General features: G+C 46.8%; 1 protein-coding gene across 1 annotated transcript; it reads left to right on the top strand.

Annotated features, from left to right (window-relative positions):
• Positions 1-481: 481 nt before the first annotated feature.
• On the top strand, positions 482-13,090 carry LOC117711073 (alpha-N-acetylgalactosaminide alpha-2,6-sialyltransferase 1-like). Its single transcript, XM_034506475.2, has 9 exons — positions 482-610; positions 7,337-7,832; positions 9,385-9,553; positions 9,646-9,817; positions 10,369-10,507; positions 10,795-10,898; positions 11,100-11,189; positions 11,276-11,375; positions 11,532-13,090. The coding sequence occupies exons 1-9, from the start codon at positions 495-497 to the stop codon at positions 11,721-11,723; spliced, it is 1,578 nt and encodes a 525-aa protein (XP_034362366.1). The 5' UTR covers positions 482-494; the 3' UTR covers positions 11,724-13,090.
• The last annotated feature ends 1,593 nt before the right edge of the window (positions 13,091-14,683 follow it).

A 14,683-nucleotide genomic window follows, 5' to 3' on the forward strand; every position in this document is an offset into this window, starting at 1 on the left:
TATGAACAGAAGGTCTACCTCTTTCTTGAACAGCTCAGTGCCACCCTAAAGGGCAGGGCTCCCTCTGTTGGGAGCCACAGTACATTCGCCATTCCAAGATGGCACGGACATCGTGTCCTCTCCATTAGTAATCAACTAACTGCTGCAGGTGCAAAAAGGCAAAAGCGCGCCAAAAGTCACTGCCCATCCCGGGTCGTAATATGGGGTGATGAGTGTACAGCCGATCAGAAGTGAATACGTCACTCTAGGGTGTATTTAAGCTGTGCCTCTTCTTGTCTTTGCCCCTTCCACGTTCTTCACGTCTGCTGATACAGATTAAACCCTCGCTGTGGTAACTACCCAAATACTGTCTCACGTGTCCTTGTTCGAGGGCGGAGGGGACACGGGAGGCGCGCGCAACATCCCTCACCCTCACCTGAATGAGGAAGCTATCAAACTGCTGCTTCCAGAGGCTTGCTCTCATCATACGTGCTTTCAGGGACCAGCCATCCACCATGAAGAGGTGTCATAGAAGACTTTCTCAGAGGCAAGGTATCCTGTTTCTGGCTGTGCTGACACTAATCTGTATTCTGCTCTCCGTCGTTAAGGAGCCAAGCACAAAGGATTCCAGGTAAGATGCCAATCCCGTGACTTCCAGAAAAGACACCTGAGGGGATGCCTGGGGAACTGCGAGCCACCTATGGGTTCCATGGGTGTTAAGGTCAAGAGTCTCATAAAGAACCTGAAAGGAGCTGGTGGTGTTGACCAAGGTGCCAGGGATACCAGGAGGCTTGTACAAAACGGCAAGCAGAGTTGGTGGGATGGGATGGGAAGCAGGCAGGAGTTGGGGTCCCATGGACTGAGTCTGCAGAGGGCAGGCAGACAGCACAAGGGAAGTTACCCCCAGGGGCTGGTGAGTACTAGGGCAGAGGAAGTGCTGGCTCTTACAGGACTCCCCAAGACCCAGAGCACAGACCTGGCTGTGGGCTTCCCATGTCTCAGAGGCCTTCACACCCTGAAAAGTGAGTCACAAAAGTCAAGACTGCCCACCGGTGGGGATGAAGGGGAGCCTCTGGATCTGTGCCCCCTCGTGAGTGCTCCAAAAGAACTTCTGGAACATTTAGCACATCTCCAGCAGGGAAGCAGACACGGGGAAAAAGGTTTTTTTTTTGTTTTGTTTTGTTTTTGTTTTGTTTTTGCTCTTGACATTTGAAAACAATGCATTCATTCTCCAACAAAATGGGGGGAAAGTACAGAGAAATTGGTCTTAACCAAAGGCCAAGTAGGTGGAGTGCTTGCCCAGCATGAAAAAGTCTGATTCCTGATATCAAACTAGGATGATGGCACATCTCAGCACTTGAGCGGCAGAGGCAGGAGGATCCGAAGGTCAACTTCTGTGCCTTTTCTTTATGCTCATTACATTGTGACTTGAGAGGAAAGTTGGTTCAACACTCCCCCTAAATATGCACAACTTCCTCTATGTCTCCTGCTAATGTCTCAGTCCTTTGGTTCATTTAGAAGGTATTTATTGTTGCTTGTGATATTGTTAGGGTCTGATCATCTAAATCAACCCAAGCATGCACAAAGTCCAGCAAAGTAAGATCTTTATTTAAATTAGGCAGCAAAACCTGACCAGTCAGGGACAACAGTGCAGACTCAGGGGCTGACTGTGTATTTACAGCACAAGGGAAGCTACCCCCAGTGTAACCTTTGTATTTGAAGGCTATTTTAGTAAGTATTTAAGCAGATGGCAAGACTGTATTGTGCTCAGACCACTACTGTGGTCAGGGATGCAGAAGAGACGCAGGAGCTGAGCTGTGACCCCCTGCCAGAATGGTACAAAGTTTGTAAGCTCCAAAACTACAATCATCTGTGCCACGTTTTCCCACCAATCAGGATTGAGGGATGCTTCACTTATCCTGTTCCCATTGGTTGGGTTATTCAACTCTGGCAGGGCAACCTGCCAAGCATTCATGTCTCAACTTGCCAACAGGATGTACATTATCCATTTGCATGAGTCTTTCTGCAAACATGATGTCAGTTATCCAGGGAGGTCTTGGGACTAAAAGTTTATTTGACCCCTACTCAAAATGGAGGTTTTCTTCAAACCATCTTCAGTTTGGTTCCTTCTTACAGTAAGGAGATGTGTTTGTGTCTTTTGAGACTCTGAGACAAAGTCTCTCTGTGTATCCCTGTCTGTCCTGGAATTTGCTATGCAGATCAGGCTAGCCTCAGACTCACAGAGATCTGCTGGCCTCTGCTTACCAAGAACCAGGATTACAGGTCTATACACCTACACCCAGCAATCTTGTCTGTCTGTCTGTCTGTCTGTCTGTCTGTCTGTCTGTCTGTCTGTCTATGTCACTTTAGAGATCAGTTTCAAGTGTTCATTTCAGATGAGAATGGCTGTCACAGTGTCAGGGCATCCCTGGAACAAAATGGGGATATGGGAGGGGGTTCAAGGACTCTAGAGATGCTAGAAAGAAATTTCAAGTAGGAGTGGCCTCCATGACAATCACTGCAGGTCCCCACACACAGTCAATGCCACATGCCTCTGAGTTAACAGCTTGGTGCCCATTGCTGTCTAGATTCTTCTGAAGGCTGAATGTCAAGGCAGCTGTCCATTGTGTAACACATGGGAAGAACACAGAACTGTGCTGTTCTGTCCCGGGTCTTCATGGCCTAGGTAGCTGTGGGACAGGGGCTCCTCCTTCACCGGGAGTCAAGGAGTGGAACACACACTTTCAGATATGTGTCTGTGGACAATGATGTTGTCAGAGCAGTGCGGGACAGGATCCTGAAAAGGACTCAGGGGTTCTGCAGAGTGGCAGGCTTTCCCCAGGAAAACCTCAGGTTTTGACTGTTGAGACCATGTCAGCAAGAGCTGGGACATCCCACAAGGTGACTTAACCTCAGAGCAAGCAGGTTGTGAAGTATATAACCTGAAGAAAGGCTTGGAGAAGGAGAAAGAGCTGGGGAGGAGGTGTGGCTCAGTGGTAGAGAACTTGTCCAGCATCTATGAGGCCCTGGATTTGATTCCAGCACTGGAAAAAAAAAAAGGGAGTGGATAGAAGGACGGATGGATAGATAGATAGATAGATAGATAGATAGATAGATAGATAGATAGATTCATAGATACATAGATAGACTTACAGATAGACAGACAGATACAGAGATTTATAGATAGGTTGATACATTTACAGATATATTAGATAGTGTCAGAAGCCATAAAAAGACAAGTTAATAATTACCAGGTGATCTTCCTGAGATAGTTTGCTTTGGATTAATCCACAACAGATTTGGTCTTGTAGGCAAGAACCTAAGAGAATTCATTTTAGCAAAGATTTCTGCTGTTAATATGTTTTTCCTATTATTATTAAACATATATAATAATCACTAGGTATCAGCCCACCCCTTTGAGAGGATCGCTACAGATCTACGAAGGTGTACTGTCTTGTAGTGATACTATGTAGACAAATAGATGACTTCTTAAGTGTTAATGATGATCCTATAAATATTCCTAAAATTATATCAGTGATAATTAAGCCATTTTATAGTGTGACTCTTATTAGGTCCCTTTCTGATGTTAAAATTACAATGAGATCTCTGTCATTCTCTGGTGTAACGGCTGGTAATTGCTCTTAGACAGAAACCAGACTTTCTCCTACAATGAGCACATTTCAAGAGGTTGTAAAACATTTAACCAAAGGTCATAAAAAGGGAACTAAAGATTTATTATAGGCAATAGGACAGAACATAGAATATTGACTGGGTTTATCTACATAAAACTTTACTAATAACGTAGTTATTGTTTTCAACTTTCACTAAACCTTTGGAGCTTTGACAGGTGATAGGCATTTAGCCAGATAATTACTCCTAATGGATATGCATGTAAACATTCTCTGTTGTAAACATCTATTACAATTTATGATTTTATTTTTGTGTGAACTTGTGATGAATTTTTTAACATGTGATCATGAATTCTGAAAAATGTAGAAGTACTGAGGACAAAGAGAGGAAGAGAAGAATTTTTTCCCCTTTGCCCACTTAGAAGAATTTTTCCCCTTTCCCAAGTTCGAGGAATTTTTCCCTTGCCCCCCTTAGGATTCTTCTGCGTTTCCCCTTCTTAGATAGCTTTAATAGGAAACATTTTTTCCAAAGGAAACTTTTTACAACTTAGTAATAAACACTATAATCACTTTTAAACCTGTCCATTTTTCTTCCTGTGACTTCTAACAGGCTGAAAGTTAGAGCCCAGAAGTTCCTGCTGAGATAGAACAAAGGCTGTTTACTTAATCCTTTGCTGCTTTTAGGATGAGCTGCTAAGTGGCAGAAACTGCAGTTTGTGGCCTCAGGGAATCACAGAAGGCAGGTCAGCTACAGTGGCACAGTAACTTAGACTTAGATAACTAAACTTTTTATTATTATACAGCAACCCTAAATATCTTGTAAGACAAAGTCTTACCCTCCAACAACACTCTTCCCCCTTCGCTGCCTCAAGAAAAACCACAAGAAAGAAGACCCAGTTGGGGCTTCCCCCTTGCAAGATAGGTAGATGATAGATTTAGATAGATAGATAGATAGATAGATAGATAGATAGATGATAGATAGATAGATAGATAGATAGATAGACGGTAGACTGAACATAGGCAGACACACAGTGTCTCAGTATGTAACCCAGGAGAGCCTCAGACCCATCGATCCTTCTGCCTTAGCCTCCCAAGTGCTGGGATTATAGGCATGCACTACCACTCAAAACTAGAATGAGTTTTAATCAGCTGAAGTGACTGTAACATGAAGTATGTTTAATACATTGCATATAATTAACTTCCAACTGATTGACAGAGGGAACAATTGCCATGGAGAGGGGTCTCTGGAAGAGAGGGAGTCTAGAAGGATCTGTGGAAAGTTTCAAAAATGATATGCAATTGGCTGAGTGACCAGTAAATGGCCTACAGGGAAGGAGGAGTCTATAGAGAACACCCTGACAGGGACAATCCATGAGTTTTCCTCAATGGGGAAGTCGCATGCCACAGTGAAGGGCTTTCCTGCTTGCCCAGGAGAAAGGTGGGGCCAGGGTATGGTAGCAAAGGACATTTAGGGCAGAAAGGCAGCTTTAAGAAGGTGAGGATGTAGACCATCCAGTGAGATAATCAAGGGCAGGGGGTGGAGAGATTGCCTAAGTAGTTAACTCTGGCAGAAAGTGCTGAAGGAGGAAGCTTCCACCACTGATGTCCAGGGAGGATCCGGGACAGGAAAGAAGTGAACTTCAAGAGATATTGTAAAAGAGTGGTGGGAGGAAGAGCAGGCACAAAGGAGACCACAGGTTTTACACTTGGAGGGGTCACTGTGCTGCTGCAGGGACAGGAGAAGGGAAGCAATAAAAACCAGTAAAAACCAGATAGCAATGACAAGTGGACTGGAGCAGGCCATGACATCAAGCACTGTGGTTAGTGGATCTTGAGTCTGAAGTCAGCCATCACCACTTAGAACCCTGACTCAAAAAGGAAGGCTAAGCTTTGGAGGGACTGGGGAGATGGCTCAGTCAGTCAAGTACTTGGCACACAAGCATGAGGATGTGAGTTTGATTCCAGCACTCATGTAAAATCCAGGCATGGTGGGGAGAGCTCACAATCCCAGTGCTGGAGAGGCAGACAGGTAGATCCTTGAGGATGAATGGCCAGCCAAGCTTACTGAGTAAGCTCCAAGCCCATGATAGACTCTGTCTCAAAAAGCACAAAAGAAGGCTTCTAAGACACTAGAGGCCAATCTCTGGTCTCCACATGCATACACACACATGAGTACATGCACACACATGACCACATTCACACATGAGCACATTCACACATGACTATATGTACACACATGAGCACATGCACACTCATGACCATATGTACACACATGCATATGTGTACACACATGCACACACATGAGCATATGCACACATGAGCACATACAACACACATAAGCACATGTACACATGACCACTTGCACACATAAGCACATGCACACACATGAGCACATTCACACATGATTACATGCCCACACATGATAAAATGTATACACATGAACACATGCACATACATGATTACATTCACACATGATTACATGCACACACATGATTATATATATACACATGAGCAGATGCACACACATGACTATATGCACATATGTGCATATATGCACACACATGCACACACATGAGCATATGCATACATGAGCACATACAACACACATAAGGAGATGTACACATGACCAGTTGCACATATGAGCATATGCGCGTACACGTACACCTACACTGACACACAGAGAAGATTTAATAAAATTTAAAATGCTGAAACGAAGCTGTGAAAGGTTTACCTTGCTTTATGAGGCTCATTGTGAAGGTGGCTACTCCGTCTTTTATGACACATCAATTTACAACTGGAGTCATTCTGTGGGTGACTTCGATCTTTACAACTGGATAAGACGGATGTTTGCATAACTTTTCAACAATGATGAATATGAGATCCATAAAGGTCAATACTGGTCCTGCTCAACCTAGGGCCTGCAGAACACAGGGATTGGGGCCCTGGGTGCCAGTTTTACTCCACTCTTTCTGATGAGCTCTCAAGAGATACAGAGTCTGACAGAGGAGAGCAAGACATATAGCTGGAGTCTGAGAGACTTGTGTGTTTATTAGTTTGCAGTTGTTATTAGTAATGAGGTTAAGCTGGATGGTTGTTACAGAAGAAAGAGGGATAGTTTCAGCAAGTAAGGGGCATGCCAGAAGATCATGGTGACAGGAGGATTTCTGTGATGTCCAGAGGCCACATCAGCAAGGAGGGATACTGCAGTCTAAGGAGGTAACAAGCCAGGATCCACTCAGGAATGTGAGATTCATGGGGTACAAAGCAGACCAGAGCCCAAGAACTATGGGACTTCTTAGATTGATTATGTTTCTATGTAAGACATATGCAGATGGTAAAGTTATTGGTGCACAAACGTGAGGACCTAAGTTTCAGTCTTAGCACCAACAGGCATGAGCCTGTAATCCTGATGTTCAGAGGCAGAAGACCTGTGGGGTTTAGTTGGCCAACCTCTCTACCCAAGTCAGTGAGCATCAGGTTCAGTGAGAAACTCTGTCTCATGAAATAACGTGGAGGATAAAGCAGGAAAGCGTGGGCTTGCAGACACGTGCGTGCCTGTATTTGTGGGGCATTGTTTTGTTTTTTAACATGGAAGCTGAGGATTCAAACCCCGGTGCTCATCCTTGCAGAGTCAACACTCCTACCCACTGAGCCATCTCCTCAGCCTGCTAGTGATGTTTGTGGCCCCTTATGTAACATCCAGCCTTCATCAAGTGTTCTCTGTCCAGGTACCAGTTTATACAGAACAATGAATCAAGTCAGCAGGAGATTCCACAAAAAGCCAAACCTCAAGGACCCATCATGACACTGCCACCCAGAGTTCACAACAAGGAGACAACCTCTGTCAGGACTAAGGAGGTGGACCTGAAGAAACAGAAGAGACAGGCAGCCCGAGGACAGGGGGAGGAGAAGCAGAAGTTGGAGCCCATGAGGCCAGTGCCAGAGAATCCTCAGAGCAAGGCAGAGCCTGCTGCAAAGACATCTGTTCCAAAACATCTGCACAACCTATGGAGAGCTACAGCAGCACTGTCAACAAGGAAGACACCAATGGCCACAGGATCTGTCCCAGCCAAGAAGAAAGTGGTCCAGGCTACCTCATCCCCTGCCTCTTTCCCACACCCCACCACACAGAAAAGCCAAATGCTAAAGGCCTCCAACTTCAAGTCTGAGCCTCGGTGGGATTTTGAGGAGGACTATAGCTTGGATGTGGGCAGCCTACAGACGGTGAGTCTGGACCTTCGCCATGATTCTGCACTGAACCACCAACCCAAGCAGCCCTTTCCTCCTGTGCTCAGCTTTTAGTCATAACCTTGACCCTTCCTGTACTTGGCCTGACACTTGCTATTGGCCCATCCTTCCTTCTTATAACTGCCAAAGTTAGGGAGGGGAAGACAGGTCCAGAATCAAGGTCTGGACAACTCAGAAAGGTGAGGCTGGAAGGGATTTGTCTGGGAATCCTTGAAGGAGGCCTGGGGTGGACAACATTCTGTGGGAAGGGAGTGTGCCCAGAAATGGGGTCCAGTATGTGATTCCTGATTCTATAGTCATGGGAGTAGCAGACAAGAAGACACAACCTAGTGCCCAGCTGCCCCGCTCCCAGGAACACTGCCATCCTGGAAAGCCCACTCAGGAACCTTCACTATCCTCCAGGCTTGAGAAAAGTTGCAAGCACTCATCCCCATGTCCCCTCCCTAATCCTTCTCAGCCCTGCCTTGATGGAGATACTCTAACCTACTTGTATATACACACAGGACAGGGCCATGTCCCAACAGAACAGAGCATGCACATGTGGCTGTCAGAATTGCCAAGTGTATCTGCTTAGGAGCTGAGGGGACCCGTTTTCTAGGACCAAGATGGATCCAGACATGGAGAGATAGGAAGTCAGACCCTGAGGACCAGAGTGAAAGGAGAATAGGGGGCAGGAATGACCAAGGTGCTCAGTCAGTCAACAGGTTCTCCCATGCAGGAGTGAGGATTAAAGGAAAAGAGAAGATTAGACAATGTTACAACATGACCCAGCCAGTTCTGAGACTGAAGGCTGAGGTGGGTTTATTTTTTCCCAATTTTCTTTTAAAATACTTTTATTTTTATGTACATGGGTGATTTGTCTTCAAACACATCAGATCTCATTACAGATGGTTGTGAGCCACCATGTGGTTGCTGGGAATTGAACTCAGGACCTCTGGAAGAGCAGCCAGTATTCTTAACTGCTGAGCCAACTCACCAGCCTCCCCTCCCCCATTTTCTTTTAAGCCATTTTAATTACATGCAAGTATTTACATCAGTTCAAGGTTGAGGAACCAGCAATACAATAGCTGCAAATAGTCAAGGAACAAACAAGGCAATAAACAAAGTCCCATGATCACTCCCATGACCACTCTCTCTTGATCACTGTGTCTAAGAGCTCATGAGGAAGAAAAAGTATCTGAGCCTCCTTCCCTGTCCTAGCCCCCAGTCATATTCATGCCTGAGGCCTACTTCTTTGTTCTAGCCTCGATTCCTGACTGAAATGATGTCTCTGTTTTAGCCTAAAATTAGATTCCTGCCTGAATTTACTTCCCTGTCATGGCCCAATGTCAGATTCCTGCTAAAGCCCATTTCCTTGTCCTTGGCCAATGTCAGATTCCTGTCAAGCAGCCCCAAAAGCTCTCCACACAGGAACTTGCAAACTGCACTCCCCAGCCCAGCCTGTGTGTAATGGAGCTCACCCAGCCCCTGGCTGATGGTTTCCTGAGCCACCCCATTGCTTCAACTTTACATGTCTTGCTGCACATAGACCTGCCCAGACTCTGTGAAGATCAAGGCCTCCAAGTCACCATGGCTACAGAATATCTTTCTGCCCAACATCAATCTGTTCCTGGACTCTGGATGCTTCACCCAGAGCGAGTGGAACCGACTAGAACACTTTGCACCACCATTTGGCTTCATGGAGCTCAATCAGTCCCGTGAGTCCTTACTTCAGGGCAGAGTGTGGCTGGCTTCCTGTCTTGGGTTGGCCTCCTTTCTGGGCTCTGAATGGAGCCTTGGTCTGTTCCAGTGGTACAGAAGGTGGTGACCCGCTTCCCTCCGGTTCCCCAGCAGCAGCTCCTCCTGGCAAGCCTCCCCACCGGGTACTTCACGTGCATCACCTGTGCTGTAGTGGGCAATGGGGGCATCCTGAATGATTCACGTATGGGCCAAGAGATAGACAGTCATGACTATGTTTTCAGGTATGTTCTCCCTCGGTTCTCTGTAGATACGGGCTATCATGGGAGACCTGATGAGTGTCCTGTGGGGGTTTGAATAGGACTGGCTCTCATAGACCCATCCAGGTGAATGCTTGGCCCATGGGCAGTGGCCCGGTTAGGAGGTGTGGCCTTGTTGGAGGAAGTCTGTCACTGTAGGGGTAGGCTTGGAAGTCTATGCTCAAGCTCTGTCCAGTGTGGCACATGGTCTCCTTCTGCTGCCAGTGGATCAAGATGTAGCAGTCTCAGCTCCTCCAGCACCATGCCTGCCTGTGATCCACCATATTCTCTGCCATGATGGTGATGGACTAAACCTCTCAAAATGTAAGCCAGCAACAATTAAATGTTTTCCTTTATAAGGGTAGCATAGTGGTCACAGTGTCTCTTCACAGCTATAAAACCCTAAGACATGTCCCCTATCTTATCTAGAAAATGGAGTGTCTACAACACCTGCTGCCCTGCTTCATCTTTCTCACATGCCTCCACAAAAATGTCTCTCCTCCATTCACATCATCTGCTTTGATCTTTCTCTACAGACTGAGTGGAGCCGTTATCAAAGGATATGAACAGGATGTGGGGACCCGCACATCCTTCTATGGCTTCACTGCCTTCTCCCTGACCCAGTCTATCCTCACTTTGGGTAGTCGAGGTTTCCAACATGTGCCTCTGGGGAAGGTGAGAAAGAGGAATGGGTGTGGCCATACAGCCCCTGGATATGAGAGACCAATGAGTGCATTTGGGCGTGGCTTCACAGTCCCTGATCAGGGAAGAGGTATGAGTGCCTTGTGTATGGATGGAACATGGCTCATCACAAGCTCTGTTCACATGTGGGCAAGAGCAGTGACAACAGTCACTCAGGCCATGGGAGAGCCAGGGGACAGTTGCGAGTGAGAGGAGGGCCACCCTCAGCCCAGGCTCCTCAAGGCAGTTCTCCTGGACCACTTGCTGTCCTTGGTCTTCAGGATGTCCGATATCTACACTTCCTGGAAGGTACCCGAGACTATGAGTGGCTGGAAGCTATGTTTTTGAATCAGACCATGGCAAACACCAAACTTTCCTGGTTCAGGTACCCACTTCCCTCCTCCTGTCCCTGAAACCCTGGCCAGACTGAGCAGTGAGTGACTGACTTTAAAAGGGTTAGTCAGGGGGACTGCCTCTGTGCCACCTGGGGATGGGGTAGTGGTCACACCTCACAGCATGACCATGACTTGGCCTCCAATGCGCCAGGTAAGAGAACAGTGCCTGAGGGATCCATCTCTGGCCACAGGCATCGACCCCAGGAAGCCTTCCGGGATGCCTTGGACTTGGATAGATACTTGCTGCTGCACCCAGACTTTCTCCGTTACATGAAGAACAGGTAAGGGTAGGAAGCTCACAGAGGGTCCGTGGGCCTCTCCTCCTTTGCTGGCTCCTGACAGTTGGGAACCTGGGTATTTTGAACAGGTTTCTGAGGTCAAAGACCCTGGACACTGCCCGATGGAGAATATACCGCCCCACCACTGGAGCACTCCTGCTGCTTACAGCCCTTCATCTCTGTGACAAGGTGAGGCTGCCCACCTCTGACAGGCGTGGGAGTGAGCATGTACAGCCATGTGACCTGCATCCAGAGCCCTAGGGACAGGACCAGGATAAATGGACAGACTTCCCCACCTCCACGAGGCAGCCCCTCTGGTCCCAGCTCCTCCTCCTTTTTCTGCAGGTGAGCGCCTATGGCTTCATCACTGAGGGCCATGAGCGCTTCTCTGACCACTACTATGACAGATCATGGAAACGGCTCATCTTTTACATAAACCATGACTTTAAGTTAGAGAGAACGGTCTGGAAGCATCTGCACGATGAAGGCATCATCTGGCTGTTCCAGCGCCCACAAAGTGACAAAGCAAAGAACTGACCAGGGCCTAGACTTCAGGGTTCCCTCCAACATATCCCTATCAACATAGGATGGAAGGGTTCCTCAAATGCTTCTTCTTTCTTGTCTTCCCAGATTCAGACCTGCTCCAAACCCTTCAGTCCCAAGGAACAGCTGTGCATGAGGGTTTGGAGTCCTTTTGAAAAATCACCATATGCACTGGCCATTTTTTGCTCAAACCCTACAGTTAGAATTCGACCCAAACTCCAAACCATTTATTTCACCTTACTCTACTTTTCAAACACTGCCTTCAGAATTTTGGACTCTGAAAGGCAAAATAACAGTAAAGAACAAACTTAGGCGCTTGGTAGTGGGTGGAAACAAAACAAAAACAAAACCAAGTTTATTTAGACTTACTGCCCAGTCGTGTACCATAGGGCCCATGATTTGCTCAGATAGTGCAGTAGTGACTCCGTCTGGCAGGCGGGGCAGCTGGCCGCTTGAGTGATGATAAACCTTTGCTGTGCTTTGCTCTTCTGCAAAATTGAGCTGCCCCAGTGCTCAGGGTTCAGGGCTGAGCCTGATGAAGTCCAGGAGGATGCTGCAAGCTCTAAGGTGCAGCTGAGCAGGACACAGAAGGCTCGGGAGTTAAGAGCATATACTGCTTTAGCAGAGAACCTGAGTTTGAATCCCAGTACCTGTGTTAGGCAACCCACAAATGCCTGTAACTCCGGTCCCAGATTCATTGCCTTCATATGCACTTAGCAACACCTAGCTTCTTACGCACATACCCACACAAGGACGCTTATATACACATAATTTAAAACTAGAAATAAACCGTGAGAAATGAATAAGGCTACTTGCAGAGTAAGAGTCACCTCTAGTTCTAGAACTCAGGAGGCAGAGGCAGGCAGATCTATGTGAGTTCGAGGCCAGCCTGGTCTACAGAGGGAGTTCTAGGATAGCGAGGGCTAAACAGAGAAACCCTATTTTGAAAACAAAAAAATAATCAAGAAGAGCTGGAAACAGCATGCATTGATGATGAACTTTGGAACATTTCCAGCCCCACCTCAACTCCCATGGGAGAGTCTAATTAACATTCCTGGGTCAGAGGAAACTTGCTGGATTAACATTCCTTGGTCAGAGGAGGAAGGGAAAGGCTGATTAACATTCCTCAGACCACATGGAAAGGAACCCACCAGAGGATGGTGAAGGCCCAGAGCATGTAGATACAACCAACCCTTGCCACCTACAGACAAGAGAGGTCCTTGGCACCTCATTCCCCAAAGACCAATCGGTTTAAAAGTCACACTGTTCTGTCAATCACATCGTGCCTAGTCGCCATTTCTCTAGTCTACCCCTAAAATTGTATAAAAACTGACCAAATGGGCTGCCCAGGGTGGCTGCCTCTCCTTTGGGTGCAGGATGACCCCAATGCATTGAATCATTAAAATTCCTCTTGTTTTTTTGCATCGATTCACGTCTCTGCATGGTTCACTTAGGGGGTCTCCGGTAAGCTAAGGCTCCCCAAGAGTCTTACAGCATCAGTGACGTGCAGAACAATGTATTTTATAGGTACAGTACAAGTAATGTCCTGGCTGGTTTTATATCAACTTGACATAAGCTAGATGTGAGAAGAGGGGACCTCAACTGGAAAAGACTCCCTAAGATCAGGCTGCAGGCAAGTCTATAGGGCATTTCCTTAAATAGTGACTGATGGTGGAGAACCCCACCCATTGGGGGTGGACCCAACCTGTTGCGCTAAATCTCCTGCCCATAGGGAGTCCATAGAATAAAGACACAAGTCAATAAATATCAAATGAATGCTGCATGCCTAGATTGGGCAGATTTACCATTAAACTACACTATTTCCCCGGCTATGAGAGCTCTTAACAACTTGAGGTTTCCTAGGTCAAGGTCTTCTTCGTCTTCTCTCTCTCCACCAACTGCCCTCTGCTTCCACCAACTCCTCCTCCTCCTCACTCCAAAGGCTCTCCTGGTCTTATCCTCTTTCCCTGCCTCTGGCTCTTCCCACTCCTCTTCCACTGCCCAATCACTGGCTGTAGCCTTTATTTAACAAATTTGATTGGACAGAAGGTTTACAAGATTCACTCCTCCTTTGCAGCCCCTCCCAGGAGTGGAATTACCATGACAACAAGAGGCTAGGGCTATCCACCACATTAACCTGGGCTGGTGATCCTGGGTTCTACAAGAAAGCAGGCTGAGCAAGCCATGGGGTGTAAGCCAGTAAATAGCACCCTCCACGGCCTTTGCATCAGCTCCAGTCTCCTCCAGGTTCCTGCCCTGAGTTCCTGTCTTGACTCCCTTCAGAGATGAACTGCAAGTGTAAGCCTAACAAAGCCTTCCATCCTAAATGACTTTGGTCTCAGTGTTTCATGGCAGCTATAGTAACCCTGACTGAGACAGGTAATACCCATGGGCTGGAGAGATGGCTCAGTGGTTAAGAGCACTGGCTGCTGTTCCAGAGGTCCTGGGTTTGATTCTCAGCCCACACATGGAAGTTTATAGATATTTGTAACTCTAGTTCCAGGGGATGTAAGGCCTACTTCCGGCCTCCAGTCAAGTAAAGAACTGTTCCTGGAGAAGGTGACTCTGCAATAAACTTCTTAGTCACCTCCTTCCCCACCCCACCCCCCCCCCACATACATACACACACATACACACTAATTTATTTGCAGAGTGTTGTTGGGGGCCGACTTTAGCAGAAAGCAGCTATCAGCTTTGCAGACATCTTGAGCCATATACCCTGACATGAGACTTGGATTACAATAGCCTACAACAGCTGAGCACACTCCGATAATCTTGGTTTAGATACCTTGGGTGTGTGAGATTAAAGGTGTGTGAGATTAAAGGTGTGTAATTTAAAGAGTGTGACTTAGAAGTGTAGAGATCAGATTTAGAGACAAGACCTAAGGGCATGATTAAAGGTGTGACCAAAAGGCATGGCTTAGAAATGAGACATATAAAAGGATAGAGGCAGA

This window comes from Arvicanthis niloticus, chromosome 6 (assembly GCF_011762505.2).
Source record: "Arvicanthis niloticus isolate mArvNil1 chromosome 6, mArvNil1.pat.X, whole genome shotgun sequence".
Lineage (NCBI taxonomy): Eukaryota > Metazoa > Chordata > Mammalia > Rodentia > Muridae > Arvicanthis > Arvicanthis niloticus.